Source organism: Argopecten irradians, chromosome 4, assembly GCF_041381155.1.
Source record: "Argopecten irradians isolate NY chromosome 4, Ai_NY, whole genome shotgun sequence".
NCBI classification, from domain to species: domain Eukaryota; kingdom Metazoa; phylum Mollusca; class Bivalvia; order Pectinida; family Pectinidae; genus Argopecten; species Argopecten irradians.
In genome coordinates this window covers 31,379,423-31,395,544 of record NC_091137.1, presented here as the reverse complement: position 1 = coordinate 31,395,544, position 16,122 = coordinate 31,379,423, and the positions used below count along the sequence as shown (strand labels likewise).

The window sequence follows — 16,122 nt, the reverse complement described above, 5'->3', positions numbered from 1 at the left end:
AGGGGCGAAGCCCCCGGCGGTAGGGGGTATGGGGGGGGGGGGAGCCTCCCAGAAGCTGGCGGGAAATCGTTACAGTGTAGTAACCTTTTTACTTCTTTGGTAACTTTTAACGTATATACCAATGGTTTAATGGAGGTCACGATATTTAGGTGATTACCATGCAATACTAAACACAAAATTAGAACAGTGTTTTTTTTTTTTTTTTTACATATATAACCGTACTATACTAGACTCCCCTGACAAGTGCTCGAACAAAAACCACGGATTTTTGTCTGTAAAAATTAAAATAGTAAGCAATGAGAGAATTTTGTGTTATTTTAACTGGTGAAAATCTTATGGCGAATATTTTAAACAAAATTGAAACTAAGTTTACGTGTTGGTTTGTTTATGACAGCGAGTCAAAGACCAGTAGGGAGCAGTCCTCAATCACCTCAATAAAAAAATTAAACATAGTTTTTATGACCTATTTTTCTACCTATTCTGTTCTATTTCTAACAATTACAACAACAAAAATTATTTTCTAAATCAACAATCTGTTCATATTCGACAAAAATAAAAGTCAACTATTTCGTGAGTAGACACCGGAAATCATGGATTAACACGCGTTTTAACGGGGCTGGAAGTGAACCAAAATTGAAAAATTAATTTTGGCCAAGAACAAGTTGCAATTGCTATTTTTAGTTGATTTGCTATAATTTTAATATTATTATATGTTTTTAGAATATTTCTAACTTTTCATGCGATGTTGTTTATTTTGGTATTCGTAAGTGTTTACCGATTCAAAATCCACATTTGTTTGAGGGATTTTGGTGAAGAAGTCAAATATTGTCTTCGACAAGATTCAAACAATCAAATTTAACAACTAAATGCACTTGGTAACCGGAAATATATAGACTATTCTAAAAAATTTTCCAGAATGATCAATCTTCAAATCTTTCAAATGTGAATAAAGTTATGTTAGGCATACAGTTGGACATATGGTACACACAGTATGTATTTATACATTATTTATATTCTGCAGCGCTACGTGCATTCAAATGTCGTGTTTTTTCTGACTGTATAAATATGTAAGTCAGATTATTTTTACATGCTTTAGCATGCAAACATGCACGGGCGCTACGCCACTGGTGATAGCACATCAGTTATAGTACAGCTATAAGCCACGGACTATTGTGACGTCACACGGTTTAGAGCTAGAAATATGCATAATCGGGTGGTCAGAAAATTTGACCTCGATATCGGCTGCTTACAGGTTATTCCGGTCGCGTGGGCACGGAGAGGTTTCTACACGTGCCATTTCCAGCATAAACTGAAATTATCCTTTTTGACTGCACAAATTCTTTAAGTTATAACTTTTAAAAATTGAAGTAGTGTACTATAGGTCACGTGACCTAGTAGCCAACCCCGTGATAATATATTATTACCAAGACATTCTGTCAGATACGACGTAATAAATGTACAGTCAAACCTGTCTATATGACCACTGAAGGGGAGACAGCAAAACGGTCACTATAGGCAGGTTGCCTTTATAGACAGGTTGGGGCTTTCGGGCCAACCAGCGAGTCAGTAAATAAGACAGATATATATCAATGCAAAACAGACCTGATTTTGGATATCTATATACTTAATTATTACCATGCATTATTTAAAAACTAATTGTGTAAATATATTTCCATGATTTGTGTTCGTTTTATTTTAATGTTTGGATGGGGCTTTCAAATGCAAGCGGAAATTTCGATCATAACAAAATCAACTCGTTTTGATACACACTAGTAGATTTGTTCAACTATGAACATAATAAATACCTAATTACTGACTTGACATTGCCTGGAAATATCTGTGCAAGATTAATTTCTGACAATGTATGCGTGAAATATTTTGTACAACACTTTCTCGCTGGCAAGTCTTAGGTAATGTTATAACCGTGTAACCAGTTTTGACGAATTAATCTTGGGACATGAAAGATCGATTAAAAGGAGGCGGTAGGAAAGTTGCAGGCATTGCCAAAATTGTAGGATTTTCTTATTCTACCATCAGTAAATTTTAAAAGAATCCTAAAGAAGGAGAAAGTGTTGAAAATAAGCAGCGAATCGGGCGGCCCAGTTAACAAGTGATCGACAACTTTTTCGCCTATAGTAAAACATGATCGTCGGCAAACATTGACGGATTTATCTACACAATTTAATTCATTTACTCCTGTCAAATTTTAAAAACGTACTGTACAGAGAAGATGACATGTTGAGGGTTATTCCAGGCGGTCTGTATGTAAGACTTTGACGTTATTGGCAGTTAACAGGAAAAAACGAGTTGAGTGGTGCCGTGGACATAAAAATCAGACAATTTCTGAAAATTGGAACACTGTTATCTGATGAGACACAAGTAATTTTAGGTACTGATAAAAAAATGTATGTGTGGACGAGTGTTTGGAGATAGGACTGTACGTCACGGTAGTTCGCGAGTGTCGGTGTCGTTTTGGGGGGAGGGTTGTGCCTCTGGAGTAGGTGTGCTGAGACCAATAGAAGCAAATTTAAATACAGATAAGTATATTGAACTATAAGATCAAAATTTATGGCCTGTTGTCTTGAAATATTTTCCTGATAAGCCTTGGATATTCCAAGATGATGACTGTCCTGCACACATGTCGGGAAGGGCCCAGCAGTGGAAACCAGAAAACAATATTAATTGTTTAACCTGGCCCCAATTTCTCAAACAAACAAAAGTCAAAAAGTTTTATATAAGTAACATGAGGAGAAAAACTTAAGTTCTGACTTAATCTGCACTTTTGTTTCGAGAAATCGGGGCCTGGCCTTCTCAGTCTCCAGATATAAACATTATAGAAATTGTATGGAGAATGATTAAGATTCGTCTTCAGCTAGTGCAACATACTATAATAAAGTCGCCAGAAACGTTGTCATTCTCGATCTATCGACAACTAGTGCTGCCAACTAAACGAATTTCCCGCTCTAAGGCAAATGAGCACATAAAGTGAAACGTCATTTTACTTATAACGTCATTATGACGTAATCGTATATGCAGAAATGGCGTTACACCTAGGCCTGCAGACTCATTGTATGTTCGCGTTTTCAATCATATCTATATCCACGCCGTTTGCTGCTGTAAGCGGTAAGTTCATATAATTTAGATGATATGTAGTGGGAATTTCAATATGGTCAAGTTTATTACATAAACTGTGCTTCATTGTATTTATGCGGTACGTGCTACATGACAGTGCCGTAACCAGCACATGAGTACTACAGACAGTAGGCCTAGTTACAGTCCAACAGTACAGTAGGCCCTAGGCCTAGTTTCTTGGGAACTGCCTACTCTGAACTTGATCAAAGTTTAATTGTTGAATTATCTTCTTTTAGCCTTGCAGTAACGATAACTTTGTCATAAAACGCATCTACTGTATATAAATCGACAGTCTTATTTTCAAAACCCAAAGGCTGAAGGTCACATTACGTATTTTCGCATTTTCCATGTCAGTTCTTTTTTTATCTACTCTAACAGACAAGTAAAAATAACTTCTAACGCTATGATTGTTTGTTTAGAAACCCTACAGAGTGACACATGTACAGATATAAAAAAAGGCCTATTACGACCATGCATGCATAATATGGCAGGCGATCAGTTCTAGCATGTATACTTGTATGATCACAGAATATTTTCGGATAATTTAGCGGAAATCTGTTTGCTAGTGTCTTCTATCAGAAGATAACGTTTTGCGTGGTAATAGCACAGATACAGACGCGATGGCGAAAATTGGTAGAATCTATTTAACTTTAAGAGAACTGGTCGCTGACCAATAATGTTAATCATTAATAAATCTGACCGTAAAAAGTGTGTGTTGGTCTTTTCAGCTAAGCACATGTCATCAAATGAGGTTGAATCTATCAATAAAATTGAACAGATACAACAGCTTCTGGAGAAACTTGGGAGTATAAATGATGATCCGTGGCAGGCCAGCCAAGAACATCGTACCGTAGCGGCGAAACCATTGGTCCCAAAGTCGTCATGGAGTGTCAAAAGTCATGGAATAGTGGATATTTCTTATAACAGGAATGATGACGACGTCACACAATCAGTGATGACGTCACGCAGCAAGTTACTTTCAGCGAGAAATGCTACCATAAAACACACTGTGATATTACCGGTAAAACCTGTTATTGATGTTAATGGTAAGTACATACATACATATTATATCTACAATTACCATGGTTACAAATCACGAATTTCTTTTTATAAACGTTATTGTTACATTATTTGTAAGTTATATCCACTTTTCATCATCACACCTTTTGGTCTATACTCTAGTACATATAGCCTCCCATAGCATGAGAGCCATTGGTCAGTCGATTGATTATTGGACGTTATAATACTGGCCGTATATGTCGTTATGTCTCAAAGGTTATTTTAAAACTTTTTTTGATGTTCTAAACCTCTAATATTGCTGGAGTACACCGGAGTTGCTGGGGAAATTATCACAGGGATCTGATAATTAGTTACAGACAGTTAAATTTAGACCCACCTGAGTGTCCATAGACCATTTGAGACTTTTCTGTGGTCTAGATAAAAACTAGGTACAAATACTCTACATATAATGTATTGATTAGAGATTGGGAAATTGAACCCCAGTCGATGTCATCATGAACAAATGAGTCACCTACGTTATCCGACCACATAATTTACATGATATATTTGCGATCCCTTACACTCAGTTCTGGTGTTTCTAGTTTGTCGTTTCCGTTACCACAGACTCCACCCTATGGCTTGGAGCTGGTCTAGGAACACTTGCGAGTCTGTCCATATTACTGCTGAGTTTAGTTGTGTGGAAACTGACCAGGCGCTTCTACAGGTACGTGCAATCACCAAATTTATCATAAGTAAATTATTTTGTTAATCATAAATAATTCAATTTATTTTGTAGCAAGTATTTACATTGGCTTAAAAATACTTTATCAGTCCACAATAGAAAAATCATAACGTTGCCGTTTGAAAGGTTTTAAATTTTACAGATAATTGGAGTTAAATTCCTCTTACCACTAGCATTAATCTCGGTAAATAAAGGAAAGAAAGGCTTGTCATAGTTGAAGAAAACATTTAAAGTAGTTTCTACTCCGCTGGAAAAAACCCAACAACCTACCTCCGGACAACCACAACACGTTGGCCACGAACTCGAAACATTGATGTGTATGTTGTAGAGTGTTAAAACAATTGAACGATTGCCCACATGCCCACACTTGTAATAGCGGTCAAGGCATGCCAAATACCCGTCCATCGCGATTGATAATATTTTAAGTATAAGGATCATTGATTTGTCAGTAGCTTTTGAAAGTGGGTTAAAACAAAAGTTGTATAAGTAAAATATATATCTGCTACTGTTTGGTTTATCTGTTTGTGTTCTTCTTTCAGACGGAAGCGGTGTATAGATTTGACAGAGCTGAGTTTGTGTTCTGCTAAGGAGAAGCCATACCGTGGTCCAGTGTACGTAAGATTGTCACAGCTCCACAATCCACGAAAACTTAGAAAAGATTCCCATTACGTTGTTAGTGTGTAAGTAGCATAAAACCAAAAATACCTCAATATAAGTAAATCGTAGATTCAAAACACCCCTCCCTTTTTTATCTGAAACATAAGCAGTTTGTGCATATGTTATCATCATTATAGGCATTATTAGTACATAAGCAAACGATGATTAATTGTTATTGTTTCTTTCATTTAGATTAGACGAATCCAACAACTTTTCCATTGATAGCGGAAGTGAGAGTAGCAGTTCAGAGGAGGAACTCTTCAATGCATCCGGATATAAATCCTCCGACAACTCATTTATACAGTCTTACAGGTTAGATAGCACTGTGTTCGAATTTGTATGTAAATATACATGTATGTACAAAAGTGATCTAATAATGTATCTGATCAAGCCTATATAAAACCTATATGGTTACGCTGTCAGTAGTCGCCTTTAGAAAAGTTGGTGTCTGACCTTCCAAAGACGACGATGGACCCGCAATGAATTCTGGGACAGGTTCCCTCTGACGCAGAAACAATTTTTTTCGAAGGTAATTCGCAGGTGTTCGGCCTCGTAGAAAGCCAGGGCACTTGTCGAGACCGATAGGAGTCTTTTAACCCCTCTCTACACCGGACTAGAATTTTAATTCCGGTTGCACGCGCAATCAAAATCGTATTATTTACATGTTTAAATGTTAAAAAAAAGTATAATTGGTGGAGCCTGGATGATATAGAATTTGATTTTTTCTTGTGGTTTAAATGTCATTATAACAGTTCATAGTATTCGGCATTGATAATAAACATTGGTGATTAAAAGTGGTGGGGCTTTCCCAAGACATCTGTTAACACCAGGTTTAGTATATATTGATAATACATGTAGTCACACTTTATTTGTGTTTAAATCCTTAATCGATGATATGGAGATAATTGGAGTTGTAGGCTGGTATTAGATTGTCACTAAACTGATATCTAATTAATCGAAAAATTCACTTATTGAACAAAGACAATCATTCGGAGGCAAACTTGCTTTGGTGATATTTCCAGTGATTGTTCAGTCTGCTTTTGAAGATGTTGACATTTGGTGCACTCGATACGTCATTGGGTAGACCATTCCACAGATTTATACCATACGGTTGGAGAAGAAGTTTTTGCTTGGATTTAGTCGAAAAGGTTAGGTTTTATGAAAAAGTCAGAAATTTGTAAAGCTAGTTTGACCAGTAGACATTCAACGACCCGAGTTGGGTTTGGATAACATAATAAAAAATCCTTGATAAAATATTCATGTATGTGTGGATCCAAACACCGCAGATATACAACGTACGTGGCTTATTATGTACGTTTTGTTGTGCATTATTATCCAGAAATCGCGCAGAGATGTTGATAGATTATCTACGATAGGTAGAGTGTGGGTACGTAATTTCGCACAGTACGTAATTTCGCACACCTGACGATTTTTCCTGATCTTCCTTTAAATGTCAGAAAGATTTGCTCTGTTGTTTATGTTGTGACTAAAGGAGGCCTCTCACTGTGATTTTGTCATATTTAGTTAAACTTTTCAGGATAAGTTTGTTTTGAAAAAACGAAATCGGAATAGATTTAATCTCAGTAAAAAAAAATTATAGAAAATAAACCACTTGACATAAAATAACTCTGGGTGATAAATAACTGACTCACGTACAAATATGTAGAGAAACTATCCTTTTTTAGAATATATCAAAACCCGTATGAAAATCCATCAAATATAAGCGGAAAACAGATATTTTCTGCGGACACCCTATGACTTTCTTGACTTCGTTTACATTGTTTACTATGGGGAGCGGTCATTTTTCGTAATGAAAATGGCAGCGAAATGTCACTTTTTCATTTAGAAATATAATTGTGTTTTGATGTCATTTCAAGATTGGAACTGTACTTAATCTTTGTAAACGATGTTGTTGGTCCATGAAATGTTTGAAAATAATTATTTTCTCCAAAAACAAGAAAGTTTGAGGGGTGTGCGAAATTACGTCCCCTAAACCTGTTCAACTACAGATTAACCTCAAGTTAATAACAGCTCCCGTGCGCAGTGATACGTCTGCGCATATCCCGTTACATACTCGTGTGTTGTGAAGCACTTGTTCATCTGCCGATGTAAGTCCAGCCTTTTTGGTTCGGAATGAAAGTATTTGAAATTCATTAAAATCAATGCCGAAAGTGTGAGAAATTACGTACCCCCACTCTACATCAATATATGCATGGTATAAATCCCTATTTTCAAGCGTATTCTAAACTCATATCTGTGATTGAGGATAATAATAAATGGGTATCGGATATGTACACAGATATTTGTGTCTTCAAAATCGATATTTACAAGCAGATAGTTTATATTAGATGGCAGACACCGCAAATCGCCACTCTATCTTATGCGAGTAGAGTACGTCCCGTTGTCCTCCTGACGTCACAGGTCAGGGGTCCCGAATCGGGGTCAATGGCTTGGGGCTTCAGGTGCGTGTGTTCTAGAGAAAAGTCGCATTTTCTCTAATACCGTAATAGCTATGAAACTCGTACTTTCTCCATTCTAAATTTTATCCAAAGACGCATTTATCAAGCCTTATATACCAAACCATTCCATGTACACTTTAAAGTTTTTGTTGGCGTTTCCTCTAGTTGCTTTGTATCCTATGTTGGTTTTTCGAACATCCTTCTTGAGTATGTAGAATCTATTTTATTGATGATTTTGAAGATTTGAATCAAGTCAGATCTATTTCTCCTATACTCCAATGTTGGGAGGCCAAGTTTTCTTAGTCTCATCGTATGGGAAATCTTTTAGGGAGTTGTTCTTTTTTGGACATTTTCAATAGTTTTTTTTTTTTTTTTTTTTTTTTTATCTTTCTGATACATAGGTGTTGATCCATACTCCAGGTGAGGACTTACCAGTGTCTTCAACAATGTAATGAATAAGTCTGGGTCCATATAATTATGTGAATTGTCCTGAAGATTACCCCATGATTTTTGTATGCTATGGCTGTTTTATTTACATGTGTTGCTAGTGAGATTGTCGATAACGGGAACTGTTACTTGAATTCATTTGTAGCTACATCTGAATCGCCCTACAAACTCTCGCTATTTTCCCAATGTTATTTAAAAAAATCCGCCTCTCTTTGTCCGATATACTAATTAATAAACACCAAGTAATGTTTGTATCGTTTTGGGGTCATCTTAACGTGACCTTGGTCGTTGTGCCATCATATGCTTACGCAACGTACCTAATTATATATAATCTGCATATGTATGTACGCTCTTCTCCAACAATGTTAGAGGTCATAGGTATAGCACGACGAGAGACTTTTGATCACTGATCATTACGTCGTCGGAAAGTTTCTCAATATCGACGTCTAATATTATTAGATTTTTATACGCTCTGAAATGGCAAAGTATCAAAATGTTCTTAATTATGGACATCTTTCCATAAAATCCATTGTGGTTAAAGATAAGAACACTTTCACAATACCTTGTGTCATGTCTTATAATCAACTTTTGGACATAATTGTAATACTTACACGCGTACTTTCATTTCCAGTGGTGCCCGAGTAAATCTGACCTCGACGCCGATAAAAGGATCATCACCCACCACTGTATTTCGAGAGCAGCCCACAACGCCAAGACCACATTCGACCAGTAAAAAGCCATTGCCTATCTCACCACTTGCACGGAGATTGCCTTATAACACTCCGCCTTCTGTTCGGTCTTCCCCAAAATATACACCATGAAAAATATGCCAATTCGACAATAATTTGTTGTCCATTTAACTTCATCAGATTGGCATCTGTTTAAATTGATTGTACCTGCCTCGAAGAGTATTTAGAGCTGCACTATTAGAGCTTTTAAACTTAGATCATTCATAGTACGAACTTAGGGTTATCCTATTTGTAAATCAAAACCTTTAAAAACAATTAAGCATGAAAATTGTTTGAAAACTTTGATAACGCCAATATTTCGGTTTAGAACGTCGATATTATACGATTCAATCCAAAAAGCAAAATACCCAATGATAAAGTAATAAACTGCCAAAATTACAACTCATCAACACGTTTTTTATTTGTAAGCCCATTGGTTCCAAATTAATTACGAAATCTTATAAAAAAAAACAGCATGAAAAAACAACATTTGCACATACAATGTAAATGCAATGTTTTTGCGAATAAACGCTATTACTTTTGTGAATAACGTCATATGTTTGCGGATAAACGCAGTACAACAAAATTATTGCTTTTATTTATTGCAAACATATTCCTTTATTCGTAAACGTATTCATTTGCATTTATTGCAATGCCTTTATTCGCAAAAGTACTTGCGTTTTTTCGCAAACAAATGTTGTATATATTAGCAAAAGTGTTGCTTTTATTCGCAATATTTTTGTTTTAAGTTTCGTAGCTAATTTGGTACTGATGAGCTTCCGTATATATAATAGATAGATGAAGCTGATTTCGGTATACGAAAATACAACTGCTTTGAATACAACTGCTTTGCTGTAAAGTTTTCAGAATTACTACGTGTGGCTTTGCAGTTCGATAGGCGTCGCTCTCTCTCTCTCTCTCTCTAGATCGATAACATCAACTCTGCAGGCCTAAGATTGGTATTTTGTTCTCCTGACATGCCTCCAGTTTTACTACATGTATGAGATAGATAGTTCAGGAGTGAATAACGACTGTGATAGCGACCCCTGTATATGAAAATTCGTCTCGAAGATATATTTTTTGCTCGTCAATAATATTAAGGATACAGTAAAACATACATATGTATGTATGAACATCATATGAAACGAACACTCATTCATGCAAAATGTGCATGCATACTTAATTTGGCATAATATTACGTAGTCAATTATAGAGAATTGTCTATACTTTCAGCTCATGACATTTGTATAATTTTAATTTCCGACGTTTCATTTTCAAAATATTATTTTCGTGCACCGAGGCTTAAACTTTTATGACGTCATTTCCTTCTTTGTCCTTACCAAAATGACAAGGAAAAGGTTTTGCATGCTATTATAAAACCAGAGATTTACATGTAGATAGTATTATATAGGGAAAACTTAAGACCCTGCACCATGTACACGTACTGTACGTGTGTACGCCACACATGAGTGGCCATGGCATGGGTACGGCGGCACACCTGAATCGAGTTTGCCCTTAATATTTTACGAAACGAAGAGTTCTAAAAACACGCCTAGCTCTGCGTCTGGCAGCCATATTTGTTGTTTTTATTCACGCTGAGACAACGTTTCGACTGAGTGGTAAGTCTTATATACTTTATAGATAATACCAGCTGTTATCGTTTGACTGTGTCAGACGTTATCAACGCACATATCTCTTAAACCATAAATTAATTAATTACTCTTGTACATTATTTGGTAGAATGTACTAGAACTTTACGTACAATCGGAGACACTTGAGCCAGTTGAGGCCTCGTCTACATTTGTCTGTTTTGTGCGTACTACAAATGTATGCTAGTTTAAAAATAAGTTTTCGGTATATCTACATTTGAAGCCTACATTGTACATGTACTGTATATATCTCATACATTATGTATTACAACATTCTATTTTTAAACGAGTCTGGTACCTATGCTACTGTGTGCTATATATGGTATACTATTAAACAGTAAAGTCCTCCATTTGAGTAATCATTATGATTTAGTTATCATTTATTTTAGGCTTCTAAGGTTAGATTGCGAAAACAAGTGAAATAAGTGGTAAAATATTTAAGGAGTATTGAATTCTGTTGATTCACTTTGTTATAAGGTAACGTTAGCCTTTTCCATTGACTACACTAGTACTAGTGTACATGTATAGGAATATATACCAGACATTTCGCGCCCTGAAGGCGGTTAGCATCCCGTTGATTGGCCGCACTTGTGATGGTAAGCCCCCAGTGACAAAATTAAAACTGATGTTTCACCCCCATCATACGGGTTAGAAAAAACAAGATAACACATACAGCAAATAGGTCTAAAATAACAATGTAATGTTTGATGCACAATTTTTGAGTCACCATCCTCGATACTCCAGGTGTTCCGATCACTTACGATCTTTTCATGTTTACTATGAGATAGTCCAGAGGTGTAGAGATCGTAAGTGATCGGAACCCCTGGATTATATTAGGGCTGAAACGATTAGTCGAATAATCGGAGCAGATTAGATTAATGAAACTAATCGCTGATAATCGATTAAAGATTTATTAATCGTTAATCGTTGCATGCATAGCAAGTGCATTGTAAGCTGAATAAACACGTTGACAGATCATGGATTTCTGAGGAAGCCATTCCGACTGTAGTTTCATCTCTTTATGTTTGAACTCAACAATGCATATATGATTATGATGTGAGAAATACTTGTTAAATTAGTCTCTGTGAAAGTTAAAGTCATTAATCAATGAGAAAGTGAATGTCATTTGAATGCTTGCAACACGCTGTTTGCCAATTTTCACTAGCGATCGGCTCCATATTGTTACGTCAGGGAGGCCTAATTGCCGCCGGGGCGCTTGGGAGTGGAAGAAGCAGTAGTCATGAACATTTTAATTTTACTGTTGCATGTGTTTTTCATAAAAAAGGAATGTTTTTGCTCATATTCCAATAGAAGATAAGAGTTGTTGATTTATTTAATTTTTTTGATCACGGAAATAAAAAAGTTCATTGACGAAAATTTGGTCATGTCGCTCCGTGGTGATCCTGATTTGGTTGATTAGTCGTACGTGTGAAGGTCACGTCAAAACAGCAGGTTCGCAGACTGGATTTAAACGATGTTACAGAAGATGATACAGGAACGGAATTCGGGGCTTATTTGGGATAAAATATGTTTGTTTTGTCAATAAATCTATTCTTATTTAATGATTGGCTTATATTATGTAAGGCATCGATGAGCTCTGTCATATCGATACCAAAACATGGCGGACGTTTTCAGTAGTCAGTAGTGAGACAATATAGACTTTATCTAGTTGCCTTCAATTCAAGTGATTAATCGATTAGTAATCAATTACATGTGACCGAATAATTGAATACAAAAATTACTAATCGTTTCAGCCCTAGATTATATAGAGGATGTTGAGTCACAAGTCACAGACTTAATGATTGAACGTCCCTACGATTCTTTCCCTGCATTAGGTTATCATCAGTGAATCGAAGGCATGCATATGCATGCAACAACATGTTCCACAATATTTAGACTTAGAGACAGTCGTGATTATGTATTTTCATAATTGTTATATATATAATTTTTTATAGATGAAGCATATATATGTATTATACTATATTAAACTAGTTTTCTGTATTTCAGACGCCCATTTCACAACAACATGCTTGAGATAACATGTAATGATCGACTTGGTAAAAAGGTGCGAGTGAAGTGCAAGTATCCTTTCTGAATCATTATTGATGGCGGGGCTCATGATTACATATATAAGACATACAGTAAAACATGGTATTACCGACCAAAATTACTTTGGCAGTAAAACATGGTATTACCGACCAAAATTACTTTGTTATAACTTATAGCTATACTAAGGCATACAGTAAAACATGGTATTACCGACCAAAATTACTTTGTTATAACTTATAGCTATACTAAGGCATACAGTAAAACATGGTATTACCGACCAAAATTACTTTGTTATAACTTATAGCTATACTAAGGCATACAGTAAAACATGGTATTACCGACCAAAATTACTTTGTTATAACTTATAGCTATACTAAGGCATACAGTAAAACATGGTATTACCGACCAAAATTACTTTGTTATAACTTATAGCTATACTAAGGCATACAGTAAAACATGGTATTACCGACCAAAATTACTTTGTTATAACTTATAGCTATACTAAGGCATACAGTAAAACATGGTATTACCGACCAAAATTACTTTGTTATAACTTATAGCTATACTAAGGCATACAGTAAAACATGGTATTACCGACCAAAATTACTTTGTTATAACTTATAGCTATACTAAGGCATAGTAATGATAGTTTGTTGTACAGTTTTAGCAAACATATATTGAAAGGAACCTTGACGGGAAATAAAGAATACTACATATACATTATAGCCAAGAACTCATTGTAAGCTGTGCTTTATAGATGTGTATTACTGTACCAGTAGAAAGACAAAAAATTGTATATTATTGCATCAATTAGCTACCCTTAAATATAAATAAATTAGTAAAATTAAAACAAAACAGAAAGAGAAAAGATATTGACCTTAACGATTTGCAGTGAAGATGATCGCATTGGCGATCTGAAGAAGTTGATAGCAGCTCAAACAGGAACAAGGGCAGAAAAGATTGTGTTGAAGAAATGGTGAGTAAACATCTCGATGGCAAGTATCTATGGTATACAAAGTTTACACCAGATAACCTGCCTGTAACATTAACCTGGAATGAATTGTTTAGTTACAGTTACGGTAATCAGGTGACTACAGTAGCTATAGCTACCTGACTTGTCAGTCAATTGCTTTAATTGATTAATTATTACAATAATGTCTTTTTTTTATTGGTTGACTATTTTCTCTCCAAAAAAATCCTTCCTTAGTAAATTTTCTGTTAGGCAGCTTACAGAAAGAGTCCAATATATAGGTATACAGTGGTGTTTTGATCTCTTAGAGACTCAATCTTACTGGATCACCTGGTATTTGAAGGATGATTTAAAGATCTAGATCACAGCTAAGAATTGGCCCATAGTCAAACTCTACAACACAAATTAATCAAATATTGTATTTAATTATTTTCACAGTTGAAGTCTCCCTATCTAAGTTTTATCTTTTACATTGGTAATTGTTTGTTCCTTGCTCTTGTCAATTTGATAATTTAAAATTTGTCGTGTTATCCTACAGGTACACCATCTATAAGGATCATGTGACACTTGGAGATTGTATCCTTTAATTAAAACATGAGCTGGATTGTTTACATTGAAGTTAAATCTGAACAAATGTATTGTATATCATCTACAATATTGTTTTTTTTTCCAGTTATTTTTTTAATGTTAGGCATTGATTACATATAATTAGCTAGTGCAACTCAAAGGTGGCATACTATACATACTAGTGATATAATATCAGATACACAACAACGAAATAAAAAGATAAACTTTAGGACACATGGTCATTAAATGAAAGGGATAGTGATTACAAGTCACTGGTCGACCTAAGGACTTAACAAAAATGTGGAGCATGAAATTTTGTTTTCTTTTTTGTTAGAAAAATAATGAGAATTATAAATAAACGTAAAGAAAATGGCTGCTAATTGGTTTTCATTAGTAATTTATATCAAAAACTGATGGAAGTATCTCATCGATATGTATCATAGTTACCTCCCTTCATTTACACTTTGATGCAAAAATCTAATCAATCTCTGACTACACATTCGAACTCTTCTGCTTCGAAGGCTGGGAATAATAAATATTGTATAACTATAACTTAAGTTTTAATTATAAGTAATGATTTCAAATTTCGTATCAATTAAAGTTATAGTTTATATCTTTAAATGTCAAATGATTAGTTCAGTGAACTTAAGTGTGCCAGTGGTTAATTGTCCTGACACATAACAAGTACTCATCAGTTAGCCTATAAGTTGTGAGTAGCAAGTTAGAAACGGAAACCCTTGTGGTACAGTTGCTATGAACTCCCCATTGGTCAGTGGATTTTCCTGTTACTCATTAGACCTCCCTCCATGTCTTAAACACAAGCACAAAGTTATATGACCCAGGACTGTTGGACGTAAAACAAAACACTTACAATAATATCCTTGACCATTAAATCAGATGAAATTAAAGATGGGATGAATCTTGAACTGTATTACCAGTGAAGAATATGTATGCCTTGGATATACCCCACAACAAATCAAGAACATGGATAACAGGATGAACGCCAGGAAATCCCCAAGTGGATAATTTATGCTTGTGCAAAAGTGAATGAAGGGAGACAACTCTTTACCTACTGTATATTACTGAAACACAAGTATGTAGCAAATGTGTGTAACATTGGCTGCAAAAAATGTAAGGAATAAGTGATTTTATGTGTGTTAGTCTCAGTGAGAAATCAAGATTTTAATTCATTCGAACATTACCTGAAAAACTTTAATCATCAGTTGAATGTCAATTACATGAAGAAACACACAAACTTTAGTCATTGTATAAATGAGTAAACGGCCGATGTGTGTTAGTAACTACTGTACATAATTCATGAAAATGTTGAATAAAAAATGATACATGTTGTAGTTTTTGTTTAGACATATGTGCTTCTTTCATACAACAGATTACCAACATGGACTGACTATAGCAAATGATTGTCTGAAAACTACGCACCCAAGCCCAGTCTCTTCAAAAAGTGATAAGTTGTATCTAACATGATAAATAAAAATTTGAATTGCTTTGCACTAAAATCTGTGAATATATAAAACTGGCCAATATGAATATAGAGGTGTACTTCAGGAATGCATTAAGATTTATCAATTTAATTTTACTGTAAATGATTTCATCAGGATTTGAAAACTGTTTTTAAAATGTGATTTTGATCTTAATGCCTTCTGAATAATTGGACTTCGATATTAAGTACACCTTTAAAACTTATGGGCCATAGGCATACAGT

The 16,122-nt window shown here is 35.1% G+C and overlaps 1 protein-coding gene across 2 annotated transcripts; it reads left to right on the top strand.

Annotated features, from left to right (window-relative positions):
* The first annotated feature begins 3,000 nt into the window (after positions 1-3,000).
* Positions 3,001-9,574, top strand: LOC138321285 (uncharacterized). 2 transcript variants are annotated; one of them, XM_069264852.1, is made up of 6 exons: positions 3,001-3,123; positions 3,861-4,178; positions 4,756-4,855; positions 5,413-5,484; positions 5,723-5,842; positions 9,068-9,574. In XM_069264852.1, exons 1-6 carry the CDS (start codon positions 3,039-3,041, stop codon positions 9,255-9,257), a joined length of 885 nt encoding a protein of 294 aa, XP_069120953.1. In that variant the 5' UTR covers positions 3,001-3,038; the 3' UTR covers positions 9,258-9,574. The 2 variants fall into 2 exon arrangements, with proteins under 2 accessions (XP_069120953.1, XP_069120952.1); XM_069264851.1 differs by having other exon boundaries at positions 3,002-3,123; positions 5,413-5,553.
* The last annotated feature ends 6,548 nt before the right edge of the window (positions 9,575-16,122 follow it).